This window comes from Pelodiscus sinensis, chromosome 25, assembly GCF_052426305.1.
Source record: "Pelodiscus sinensis isolate ZL-2025 chromosome 25, ASM5242630v1, whole genome shotgun sequence".
In the NCBI taxonomy this organism is placed as follows: Eukaryota; Metazoa; Chordata; order Testudines; family Trionychidae; genus Pelodiscus; species Pelodiscus sinensis.
In genome coordinates, this window is record NC_143076.1 from 9,553,444 (window position 1) to 9,566,785 (window position 13,342).

The following is a 13,342-nucleotide window of genomic DNA, read 5'->3' on the forward strand; positions in this document are numbered from 1 at the left end:
CTGTATCATGTCTTTCTCGCTTCTCTGCTATCTGAAAGTGCCTCTGTTTGTCTCCGACCTATGAGCTGGCCCTGCAGACTGGACGAGTGGTTGAGAAGATGGGAAAACTTTGTGTCAACATCAGAGTTACGTATGCTGTCCGAGGGAATAGAAGTATGTTTGATTTGCCTTTCTCTCTAGATGTAGGAGTAATCAATGTTAGTGTTGTGTTATCCAATATTTATATGCTAGCAGCCCCAGTTAGGACAAGGGACCCCATTTTTGCTCTTGAGGGAATTCTGTTCCAAAAATGAAATTCTGCACACAGTATTTTAAAATTCTGCAAATTATAATTGTCAATCATTAAATGTGGCGGTTCCAGCGTGGCAGTGGGCAGCACAGGCCACCGACTGCGTGTAGGTGGGAGATCACTCTACAGTCCCCCCAAGATAAAGGCTAATTAACTTCTCCCTCCCTCTCTTAGTTCCAAGAGGTACCAAGATTGAAGAACAAATCATCATTGGAACCCCAGGAACTGTCCTAGATTGGTGTTTCAAGCTGAAGCTGCTGGATGCCAAGAAGATCTCTGTGTTTGTACTGGATGAAGCAGATGTCATGATAGACACACAGGGCTTCCTAGACCAGAGTGTCCGCATTCAGAGGTAACACTCTAGTTAGCCATGGGAATGCTGAATGGGCACTGTCATGGCTCCTTCCCCACTCTGGCAGGATAAATGCAGAAGTGGGGGCCAGCAAGTGTACCCCAAAGCCTTATCTACCAGGCTTGGGTATAAAACTTCCCCCCAAGATCTTAAAAACCTAGATCTTGGGAATAAAACTTCTGCTGCCACCACCCAAATGTTGATCAAGAAATCAGGGGAAAGATCATTTGGGAAATCTTACCCCTAAAATAAAAATCAAGGCACACAATTAACCACTGCTAGGTTAATAAAAAGAAAAGAAAGAACTTTTATTATTACAACAAGATTCCTGTTACAAACATAATGACTAGATAGGGAGGTAACAAAATATACTCATGGAGAAACTCCATGGGCCTAGAACTTAGTTACAAAGAAAAGCCAAAACATCTTTTAAGCAGTGCCAGATCTCAGATCCCATACCCAACCCTTAAAACAATAAAACCTAACGAAACTGCCTAAACTTTACCCTACTTACAGAAAATGAAGAATGGTGTCTTGGAGAGAGAGAGAGACATGCTTGTCCCTCTCTGTAGCTGCAGAGAACTCCCCCAGAGAGAAAAAAAAAAGGGAGAAGAGAAAAAAAACCAAATTCCTTTGTCCCAGTTTGAAAAGTCCCACCTACATTCTTATTGGTCCCTCCACCTGGCTAGGTGTAGTTAACCCCTTAATCCCCAGGCTGCTGGCTAACCCTCATAATCATGACAGGCACCTCGTCTCAAAAAAGAGATCTTGGCCAGCGTTCCCTCTAAGCTGTGCAGCAGCATGGCCCCAGCTGCTTAATGAGCCCGCTCAGGACTCGCGGACGGAGCTGCCTGGCCGTGGGAGGGGCACGTGTCCCTACTGGCTAGGAGAGATTTGCAGCTCTGTCCTCAGCAGGGAGCTGCTGCTGCTGCTGAGGGAGAAATGACCCGTCCCCAGCCAGGCGGCTCCATGAGCGAGTCCTGAGCCCCTGGCTGGGAGAGGCCCATTAAGCAGCTGTAGAGCCGTGCTGCCGCGCGGCTTAGAGGGAGCTCTGACCTCAGCATTGGCAAAAGTTCAGAAAAGGGCAACTCAGATGAGGAGGATTTGGAACGGCTGCCAAAGGAAGAGAGATTAATGAGATTGGGACTTTTCAGTTTGGAAAAGACAACTAAGTGGGGAGATGATAGAAGTCTCTATAATCGTGATAGGCATGGAGACAGTAATAAGGAAATTACTTGTTCCCGTAACATAAGAACTGGGGGTCACCAAATGAAATTAATAGGTAGCAGGTTTAAAACAAACAAAAGGACGTTTTTTCAAGCAGTGCACAGTCAACCTGTGGAACAAGGAGCAATGGCCTCAAGTTACAGTGGGGGAGGTCTAGGTTGGAGATTAGGAAAAACTATTTCCCTGGGACAGTGGGGAAGCCCTGGGCTGGGTTCCCTAGGGAGGGGGCAGAATCTCCATCCCCCAAGGTTTTTAAGTCCTGGCTTGACAAAGCCCTGGCTGGGTTGATTGAGTCGGGATTGGTCCTGCCTTGGGCAGGGGGCTGGACTCGATGACTCCTGAGGTCTCTGCCAGCCCTAGGGTTCTATGAACTCCTTGCCAGAGGGTGTTGTGAAGGCCAGGACTATAACAGGGTTCAAAAAAAGATCTAGATAAATCCATGGAGGTTGGGTCCATCAATGGCTCTTAGCCAGGATGGGCAGGGGGGTGTCCCTGGCCTCTGTCTGTCGGGCTGGGAATGGGTGACGGGAGGGATCACTCCATGATTCCCCGTTGTGTTCACTCCCTCTGGAGCACCTGGCACTGGCCACTGTCGGCCGACAGGATACTGGCTAAATGGACTTCTGGTCTGAGCCAGTCCGGCCGTTCTTAAGCGAGTTGGGGATGTACATAAAATCCCGTTTAATTGGTTAACTGATTAAACCGGGGCGGATGGAAGCAGGAGGAGCTGGAGCAGCCCACCCTGCCTGCCGTGGGCTGGACTGGAGTGGCCCGTGTGCCACGGCCAGGGACTGCTTTGGCCCAGCTGCTCCCAGCCCTCGTGGTCTGGGGAGTCGGCAGCCTCACGAGGGCAGAGACAGGGCTGCTGCCAGGTAACTGGTTACCTCTGCACGTCCATTTCTATCTGAGTAACCGTTTTAGCTAAAGCCCAGCTGCCCCAGTCAGACGTACTTGAAGGGGAAGCCGGGGGAGGCCTTGTCGAGTCCGCCGCCTTTGTTTGCACGCTCTTCCCGTGGCTGTGGCCTCAGGTTTGCTGGCGTCCGAACATTTGGTCCAAAGGAAATTGGGGGAAAACGGGCCGTTCGAGAGCCCTTGGTTCAGTATATAAATCGGCCTGGCACCTGCCACGTCCTCTGAAGGTTGAGACGAATGCGGAAGGCGAGAGTGCTGGAAAGCTCCCATTTGAGGAACCTCTGACTTGGAACCTCCACGGGCATTTCTCCCCTTTTCTTATAAACGCCATCTAGAACTCACATGGCCTTCCGTGCACCCCTCCCCCCGGCGGGAGAGCCCGAGCTACTGCCCACGCCAGTGTCCCCGCAACGTCTGCACTGCTGCGTGTAGCGTGCCAGCGTGAGCCCTGCTAGTGCCGTCTGGCCCGGGGCTGGGAGGCTGGCTGCCAGAGGCAGGCCAGGCAGTGGAACTTGTGTGATTGCTGTGATCCGTTCTCGGGATGGGGCTCTGCTGCTTCCATGTCACTCGATTGCGTGGAAATGCCCCTCTGATCACTAGAGAGCCTGGGAAGGCGTCCTGAGGAGGCAGGAATGTCGATGAGCCTTTCTCTCCTAGAACACTGTCCAAGGACTGCCAGATGCTCCTCTTCTCAGCAACCTTCGAGGAAGCCGTGTTGCAGTTTGCGGAGCAGATCATTCCGGACCCCAACATCATTAAACTCCGCCGAGAGGAGATGACCCTGACCAATATCAGGCAGTTCTACTTCCTGTGTGAGCACAAAGCCGACAAGTACCGGGCACTGTGCAATGTCTATGGCAGCATCACTGTTGGCCAGGCGATCATCTTCTGCCAGGTAAGGGTCTCCCGGCCCTGGGGCACGTGTGCTAAGGGAGCCAGATGGCTGGTTTCACAGAAGTGAACGGTGCCGACGGGACTTTGTCAAAGGCGCCTTTAAGTTGAGCAGTCATGTTCCTAGGCCAGTTCTCATGGAGCAGGGGCGCCAACCTTTGTAAGCACAAGATCACTCTTTGAATTTGTCAGTCCAGGATCCACCTCAAACCCAAGTACCCCTTTGCCGAGGCCCCGCCCTCCTCACCTGTGAAGAGTGGTACAGGGGAGGGGGACAGTGTCATCAGCACCCCCCGCCTCTGTCTCCCCCACCCCGCACAACAAGGAGGAGGCTCCCGGGGCAGTGGGGGCAGGGGCCACTGAAGTGCCTCCCAGCCCAACCGGTCAGGATCACTTGTCAGAGGCGCCAAGATCTACCGGTAGCTCCTGCTCCACTGGTTGGTGCTTACTGCCCTAGAGCATGGGAGCGTGACTGCGCATGTGCACACAAGTATCCAGGACACTTTCCGTTCTCTAATCTGCATGGAAAGGTGAGGGCTCAGGCTCCCCAACATGAACCACAGAGCCCTGAATGAACGCCTCCCGCTTCAGTGGCATCCGCTGAACAGCTGGCCGGTCTCATGCCCTGCATTCAGCTTGCTCTCTGCTGGGTCGCTAGGCCTGCTCCACAGCTTGCACCTGTCGGGGGTTTCCAGCAGTCACGTTTGCTCTTGTTAGAAAGAGAAACAGCCTAAGCTGTGGACCTCTCCTCCCACCTGCGCCCCACCTGGCCTGGGGGCTGCACGTGTGACTGACTGTGTGCTCTTGGGGGCTTGGCGTGTGCCAAGAGCTAGCCAGACGCTCTTCTGGAAAAGGGGAAGTATGTTGGGGCTGCGGAAGGGTGGAGGTTGCAGGTGTTGCAAGGGGAGGGCGTGTGGTTCCACCATGGGGAGTCTCATGCACTTGCTTCCTGCCTTTGTCCTTAGACGCGCAGAAATGCCAAGTGGCTGTCACTGGAGCTGACTCGGGATGGGCATAAAGTGTCTGTCCTGAGCGGGGAGCTGACAGTGGAGCAGCGGGCAGCGGTAATCCAGCGGTTCCGTGACGGGAAGGAGAAAGTCCTTATCACCACCAATGTCTGCGCCAGAGGTATTGTCTGTAGCCAGTTGTCCCAAAGCCTGCCCCTGCTGGGAACTTTGTTCTCCCAGACCGGGGTCACATGGCGCGTCCTGCCCTGCATACCCTTCCATGCCTCCCACCGTCACTGCAACCCTCTGTGGTGCACAGCAGCTGCGGGCGGCTGCCTGGAATCCTGTAGCCTCTCGCACGTAGAGACCTCGCCCTGAGCTTTTCTTCTCCACTGTGGTCACGTGCAGCGTTGGGTTCCAGTGTCCTATCTGTGGGCTTTTGTGGATTTCTGATTCTACAAACTCTTGGCAGAGCCGATGCCGATTCCTGTAGCTTGCAGGAATGCCACCAGATTTCTTAGTGCAACCAGATCAAGTTCAGAATAATTCTGTGTTTTGACCCTTTTGTATACAGCTCTGTGCCTGCTTCTGCAGGTGGCGCTCGTAGCGCCTTTGAAGCCTTATCTACACTAGCAAACCCTGTCTAGCCACAAATCACAGCTGGTACCACACAGTGGTATGAACCCCCCAGTTCACCAAGGGTGAATTACACTTGTGAAATTGCTAGTGTAGCCTCAGTTCGGCTTGAGCATTTCCAGCCCTCATCTTGGGTGGAGTTGCTGAAGTCGGTTCCTGTTTCTTACCCATATGCAGGTAATTAATTGGAGTGGAGCAGGGCTTAGGCATGACACGGGCTCCAGCCCCCGAAAGCTTCTGCCCAAATACATCCGTGAGTCGTTAAGGTGGCCCAGGACTCCTAGCTATGGACCTGACTAGGCTGGCACTGAGGAGGAGTCTGGAACTCTCCCCGGACCCCCACAGCAAGCTCAGTGTATCCCGGTCTCGTGTGCCGAGCCTTTCCTTCCATATGGGTGCCCTGTCCGTGCAGGCGGTGTTGGCTCTGGGAGGCCTCTGTCATGCTGTGCACTGGAAGGTGATGCAGCACAGACCCACGCTGGCTACGTTCGTTGTGGGACCTCCCTTTCTCTGGAAGGAAATGACATTTCTTTCTTGAACACCAGTTTGTTAAATTATTCTCTGGTCCCCAAACGTGCATGAGTATTGGCCAGTATTTCTCTTCGAACCTTTGTCTACTCTGCCCTTTTCCCTGCTTCTGGTGCCGTGTGAGAGTGATGGGGGAAACTCTAGTGTGAACAAGATGATCTTGGCCAGCCACAGTCTTGTTTAGACCTTCCCAGAACAGGGTTAGCAAGCACTGCTGGCCGTTGGAAGCAGCCAGCTAGCAACAACAGACATTTTAGGCAGGGTTGAGGTAGGTGTAATCTGAAGACCCATGTCTTCTCAAATACAGAAGTTTCTGCCCGCACTCTGGGGTCACCGCTTCTCATTACCCTATTTTTCAAGGTAACTTGCTTAGGGTTTTCTGAACACAACTGAAGTGAGCATATTAATTGGGTCCCCTTCCCAGCTGAGTGTCCCAAGCAAGAGAAATGGCTAGTCTCAGGTCCCCATGGGCAGAAAGGAAATTGGACACATTGATCCTATTGCTACTGGGATTCATGGCTGAGGCCTGACATGCAATATAAGGTAACTTTGAAGTTCATCAGTGAGCGCTCTCTCGCTCTCTCTCTCTCTCTCATATATATGTCCTTGCTTAGGCATTGATGTGAAACAGGTCACGATTGTTGTGAATTTCAACCTCCCGACAAACCTGTTGCATTATCTGGACTTTGAGACCTACCTACACCGCATAGGACGAACCGGTCGTTTTGGGAAGAAGGGTCTGGCCTTCAACATGGTGGAGAGACACAACTTACCCCTGATACGCAGCATCGAAGAGCATTTCAGTGAGTACAGCCCGCAAACCTGCCCTGCCCTGCCAGCCATGCTGTGCAGAAGTTGGTCGTAGCAGCAAGGTACAAATCCCTGATGCCACAGTGAGCTGTGTATTGTGTTACTTGCACACGCCTAGGTTAAAAGTACGTTTGCGAAGGTTGCAGAGTCCAGCCCTCGAAAAGGAAGACATGCCAAAGTCAGGGTTGACTAGGCCCAAGGTTGTACGTATATTATGTTACATTTAATTACACGGTTACGTACATTTCTACCCTGGACCTTCCTCATTCAGTGCACGGGGAGACGGTTCTCGCTCCGTCAGTGGCTGTTAAGTGTGTTCTCAGTGTTCGGCGTCTGGCCCCAGGCTCAAAATGGCTTTTCCGTGCTGCTCCTCACTAGTGTCCACATGCTGCATAAGCCTGTGCGCGCGCGCAGATTGCCTGTGAGGTGAATGGGGTATTGGCCCCATTGTACAGGTGGGGAACAGACTAAGGTGAGGCGACCAACGGGTTCCCTGGCAGGGAAGAGGGGAGCGAGAGTGGCAGAGGAAGTGCCATGCCGAAGTAGGAAGTAACGGAGCGAGAGAGCCCGGGGCAGGCGCACGCGCACTGCACCCCGGGGATGTTATCAGCAGGAGCGCGGCGAGGCAGGCTCCTGGAGCTGTAATGCATGCGGGGGCTGGACTGGTGCGAGAGGCCGTTGAAGAGATGGGCGGGTCAGGCGGCTCCCCCTCCCATGCCGTGTGCCATGCTCCAGCTGCGGGTGACGGGCAGTCTTTGCATTCAGCCCACAACGGTTTGGCAAACTGCAGCTGTAGAATGCCCCCAGGCACGCCCTTCCTCCCCGTGGAGCAGTGCTGCCGTAGTGGATCTGGCGTTCGATTTGGCAGGGCTAGGAGGGACCCACCATATCAAACACTGAGGCCCCCCATCGGCACGGGTACTCCTGTTGCTCGTGAGGAGTCAGGGAAGTCAATAGGAGCCTTTCTCACGCTGATGATTTCTATGGTATTAGAAGCTGAGTGGAAGTCATGTAGGATAATCTGGCTTTTCTGCTTTTAGCAACTTTAATGCTGCAAACCGGAGTGTAACTTTGAGATTGAGAAAATTATTGAACAAGGCTAATACTTAGCATGTGCAGTGCTTTATGTTCTAAGTTATCAGAGCGGCCACCAGGGCAACCTGGGGAGGGCTAGCCTCCCACTAGTTCGAATTAAGTGGCTACACAGCCCTTAATTCGAACGACTTAATTCAAACTAGGTGTTAGTCCTCGTAGAATGAGGTTTACCTAGTTCGAATTAAGTTTGAACTAGCGGTTTGTATGTGTAGCGCCTATTAAAGTTCATTTGAACTAACGGCTGTTAGTTCGAAGTAAATTTGTAGTGTAGACATACCCTCAGCGACCAGGGAGCTTGCGAACAGGGGCTGTTAACAGGAGTTTGGAGAGGGAGTTGGGAACGGGGTGAGATACTCTCCGTTCTTTAAAATCTTTTCACTACACTTCTGCCCTTCAAGGAGGCATTTAATAACAACGGAGGAATCTCTCAGAGGGAAGGCAGGTATAGATGGTGATAGGTCTGCTGCTGTTACCTGCACAGCATGTGCATGTTTGTCTTCCTCCCAGAAGAAAGAAGGGATTTCATCTGCACCAAGTGCAAGCTGGTCACCATTTTGGAAGAAAAAATCAGAGGATTTGAGGCCCAAGTTTTGACCCTACGTTCTATCAGAGAGGATGAAGACTTCCTCGACAGAAGGCAGCGTTTAATCCTGCAGGCACAGCAGGCTGAAGAGCCAGTCAGGGCAGAACAGGACAAGGAAGAGAACTGGCAGCACGTAACCTCTAGAAGAAGAAAAAGGCCAACTCAGGTATCTCCTATCCCTGTAGAGGTAAGTAATCGCTTTCAGGCTCTCTCCACAGGCACTGCAGTGGAGAATGCTTTGGCAGGGACCTCTCAGGGAAGAAATCAGAAGGATACACCATCTACCGGAAGGCATGGGATGCATAGTCCTAGGGATGGGGGTTCCACGACCAGCACCCCCAAAAGAAGATGACTGGTGGTGGTGGTCGGGGACTCCCTCCTAAGAGGGACTGAGTCATCCATCTGCCATCCAGACCTGCAATCTTGAGAAGTGTGCTGCTTACCGGAAGTTCACATTCAGGATGTGACTGAGAGTCTTCCGAAAGTGATTAAACCTTCGGATTCCTACCCCTTCCTGCTTCTCCATGTAGGAACTCGCGATATGGCCAAGAATGACCTTGAGCAGGTCACAGCAGATTGTGTAGCGCTGGGAAGAAGGATCAAGGTATTTGAAGTGCAAGTGGTGTTCTCGTCCATCCTTCTGGTTGAAGGAAAAGGTCCAGGTAGGGAGTGTCGAATTGAGGAAGCAAATGCGTGGTTGCACAGGTGGTGTTGGAGAGAAGATTTTGGTTTCTTCGACCATGGGATTCTGTTAAGAAGAGATGGGATCCACCTAACCAAGAGAGGAAAGAGCATCTCCGTGGGCAGGCTTGCAAACCTAGTGAGGAGGCTTTAAACTAGGTTCGTTGGGGGACGGTGACCAAAGCCCTGAGGTAACTGAGGAAGCCGGACACCGGGAAGAATCACAAGGAGGAACGAGCAACAAAGGAGGACCGCTGGTTTGGATGGAGAAGGCAGGGCGATCAACTGGTTATCTGAGGTGTTTGTACACCAATGCGAGAAGCCTGGGGAACTATGATTTGATTGGAATAACAGAGACTTGGTGGGATGACTCGTATGACTGGAGCACTGTCATGGAAGGGTATAAACTGTTCAGGAAGAACAGGCAGGGGAGGAAAAGAGGAGGAGTTGCATTGTATGTAGGAGAGCAGTAGGATTGCTTGGAGCTCCTGTACTTAGAGGGAGAAAAGCCTGTTGAGAGTCTGTGGGTTATGTTTAGAGGTGGAAGCAATAGGGGTGATGTTGTGGTTGGTGTCTGCTATAAACCGGATCAGGTGGATGAGGTAGACGAAGCTTTCTTCAGACAACTGAGAGAAGCTTCCAGATCACAGGCCCTGGTTCTCATGGACGACTAATCACCCTGACATCTGTAGGGAGACCAATACAGCAGGACACAGACAATCTGGGAAGTTTTTGGAGAATGTTGGGGATAACTTCTTGGTGCAAGTGCTGATGGAACCGACCAGGGGCCATGTGCAATTTGACCTGCTGCTCTCAAACAGGGAGGAGCTAGTAGGGGAAGTAGAGGTGGGTGACAACCGGGGAAGAAGTGATCAAGAGATGGTAGATTTCAAGATCCTGACCAAAGAAAGAAAATAGAGTAGCAAAATACATACCCTGGACTTCAGAAGAGCAGACTTTGACTCCCTCAAAGAACTGATGGGCAGGATCCCCTGGGATGCTAACATGAAGGGAAAAGGAGTCCAGGGGAACTGGAAGTATTTTAAAGAAGCCTTATTAAAGGCACAGGAAGAAACCATCCGGATGCGCAGTAAGAAAAGCAAATATGGTAGGCGACCAGATTGGCTTACCGGGGACATCCTTGGTGAGCTTAAACACAAAAAGGAAGCTGACAAGAAGTGGCGACTTGGACAGATGACTAGGGAGGAGTATAAATATATTGCTCGAGAATGCAGGGCAGTTATCAGGAAGACAAAAGCACTATTGGAATTGCGACTCGCAAGGGATGTGAAGGGCAACAAGAAAGGTTTCTACAGGCATGTTAGCAATAAGAGGGTGATCAGAGAGGGTGTGAGGCCCTTACTGGATGAAGGAGGTAACCTAGTGACAGATGATGTGGGGAAAGCTGAAGTACTCAATGCTTTCTTTGCCTCTGTCTTCATGGACAAGGTCAGCTCCCAGACAAATGCACAAGGCAACGCAGTATGGGAGGGAGGTGGGCAGCCCTTGGTGGGGAAAGAACAAGTTAGGAACTATTTAGAAAAGCTAAACGTACACAGATCCATGGGCCTGGATTTAATGCATCTGAGGGTACTGAGGGAGTTGACAAGTGTCATTGCAGAGCCTTTGGCCATTATCTTTGAAAACTCGTGGAGATCCGCAGAGATCCCAGATGATTGGAAAAAGGCAAATTTAGTGCCTGTCTTTAAAAAAGGGAAGAAGGACAATCCAGGGACCTACAGACCAGTCAGCCTTACCTCAGTCCCTGGAAAAATCACGAAGAGGATCCTCAAGGAATCCATTTTGAAGCACTTGGAAGAGGAGAAGTGATCAGGAATAGTCAACATGGATTCACGAAGGGCAAGTCCTGCCTGACCAATCTGATTGGCTTCTATGACGAGGTAACCGGCTCTGTGGACATGGGAAAGTCAGTGGATGTGAGATACCTTGACTTTAGCAAAGCTTTTGATACGGTCTCCCACAATATTCTTTCCAGCACGTTAAGGGAATATGGATGGGAGAAATGGACTGTAAGATGGATAGAAAGCTGCCTAGACTGTCGGGCCCAGTGGGTAGTGGTCAACAGTTAGATGTCAGCTTAGCCGTCGGTTTCTAGTGGAGTGCCCCAAGGTTTGGTTCTAGGACCGGTTTTGTTCAACATTTTTATTAATGAGCTGGATGAGGGGATGGATTGCACCCTCAGCAAGTTTGCAGATGACACTAAGCTAGGGGGAGAGGTAGATATGCTGGAGGGCCGGGATGGGGTCCAGAGTGACCTGGACAGATTAGAGGATTGGGCCAAAAGTAATCTGATGAGGTTCAACAAGGCCAAAGCATTGTTACAGGCTGGGGACCAACTGGCTAAGCAGCAGTTCTGCAGAAAAGGACCTGGGGATGGACAGTTAGAGGAGAAGCTAGATATGAGTCAACAGTGTGCCCTTGTAGCCAAGAAGGCTGATGGCATATTAGGGTGCATTAGGAGGAGCATTGCCAGCAGATCTAGAGAAGTGATTATTCCCCTTTATTCAGCACTAGGAGGCCACATCTGGAGTATTGTGTCCAGTTCTGCCCCCCCCCCCCCACTATAGAAAGGATGTGGACGCATTGGAGAGGGTCCAGCGGAGGGCGACCAAAATGATTAGGGGGCTGGAGCGTATGACCTACGAGGAGAGGCTGAGGGATTTGGGTCTCTTTAGTCTGCAGAAGAGAAGAGTGAGGGGGGATTTGAGAGCAGCCTTCAGCTTCCCGAAGGGAGGTTCTAAAGAGGATGGCGAGAGGCTGTTCTCAGTAGTGACGGATGGCACAAGGAGCAATGGGCTCAACTGGCAGTGGGGGGGGGGGGGTCTAGGTTGGATATTAGGAAAAACTCTTTCTCTAGGTGGGTGGTGCAGCACTGGGCTGGGTTCCCTAGGGAGGGGGTGGAGTCTCCATCCCTAGAGCTGTTTGTCTCGGCTTGACAAAGCCCTGGCTGGGTGGATTTAGTTGGGTTGGTCCTGCCTTGGGCAGGGGGCTGGACTCGATGACTCCTGAGGTCTCTTCCAGCTCTATGGTTCTATGATTTGACCAACCCTGCCAGTTACACGGGGCCATATTTGTCTCACTACAGAACTGAGGGTTTGAGTGTGAAATATCCTTCAGATTCTCAAGAGCTTCCTAATCTGCCCCTCTCCACGACAGTTTATAATCTAAGCGGCCCGGTGTCTGCGCTGTGCGTGCTCCAGCCAAGGGAGCTAGTGGAGTGCTGCTTAGAGCGGAGGGTAACCTTTTCCTGGGTCTCTCTTTCCCTTAGAGATCAAGATTAAGCAGCTGGACCCAGATGACATGGATGAGATTGAGAAGATTGATTATTAAATACACTGGAGTATTTGGAATCCAAGGCAGATCTTGCTCTTAATCTTAGACCTCAGTATTATTTTCGGTTTAAAAAATGGAAATAACCATAGTGCTATGTTTGCAAATGGCTCTGGCTTCCCAGAGGACGTTGTATGTTTATGAAAAAGAATTATAGGCAAAGAAATAAAAGTTCTCTTGACCTCAGCCTGGTCCTGGTTTTCCCTTCTTGTCGGCTCCCGTGGTTTTGTCTGGCGTGTCTCGTTGCCAGGCTGTGTGGTGGGATTCAGAAAAAGCACACAAGGACGTTCTCCCTTTCCCACACCATTCCCAGGGTCATCTCCATGGCAAGCAGTGACGTAGGGAAGGGGTTGGCAGCTTAACATGGTCCTTTCACCAAACATTAATACAACTAGCCAGGGATGGCAGTGGTCACTGTCACAGTCCTGGGCAAGGCCACGCTGACTCTGCAAAGGAGTGACCAAGAAACGACACCTCCCATTTTAATCCCCAGGCCTCATCTCTGCGCTCCCGTTCGATCACACATTTAAAAGCGCGGGCTAGCCGTTACTGCACTGGGCCGGAGGGAGCTGCAATCCCAGGCAGCGCGGGCTAGCGGTTACAGCACTGGGCCGGAGGGAGCTGCAATCCCGGGCAGCGCGGGCTAGCGGTTACTGCACTGGGCTGGAGGGAGCTGCAATCCCGGGGCAGCGCGGGCTAGCGATTACTGCACTGGGCTGGAGGGACCTGCAATACCGGGGCAGCGCGGGTTAGCGGTTACTGCACTGGGCCGGAGGGAGCTGCAATCCCGGGAAGTGCGGGCTAGCGGTTACTGCAGTGTGTTGGAGGGAGCTGCCATCCCTGGCAGTGCGAACGAGCGGTTACTGCACTGGGCCGGAGGGAGCTGCAATCCCGGGAAGCGCGGGCTAGCGGTTACTGCACTGGGCCGGAGGGAGCTGCAATCCCGGGGCAGCGCGGGCTAGCGGTTACTGCACTGGGCCGGAGGGAGCTGCAATCCCGGGCAGCGCGGGCTAGCGGTTACTGCACTGGGCCGGAGGGAG

The 13,342-nt window shown here is 52.0% G+C and overlaps 1 protein-coding gene across 3 annotated transcripts in view; it reads left to right on the top strand.

Moving 5' to 3' along the window:
* DDX25 (DEAD-box helicase 25) overlaps nt 1-12,488 on the top strand; it is a 32,133-nt gene extending 19,645 nt beyond the window's left edge. For 2 of the 3 annotated variants that reach the window (XM_075909605.2, XM_075909607.2), the window contains exons 7-12: nt 39-153; nt 464-641; nt 3,438-3,675; nt 4,637-4,799; nt 6,397-6,585; nt 12,241-12,488. In XM_075909605.2, coding sequence (XP_075765720.1) covers nt 39-153; nt 464-641; nt 3,438-3,675; nt 4,637-4,799; nt 6,397-6,585; nt 12,241-12,302 — 945 coding nt within the window. In that variant the 3' untranslated portion in view covers nt 12,303-12,488. The remainder of the gene's footprint in view (nt 1-38; nt 154-463; nt 642-3,437; nt 3,676-4,636; nt 4,800-6,396; nt 6,586-12,240) is intronic. The other variant, XM_075909606.2, reaches the window with a different exon arrangement.
* Nucleotides 12,489-13,342: the final 854 nt, after the last annotated feature.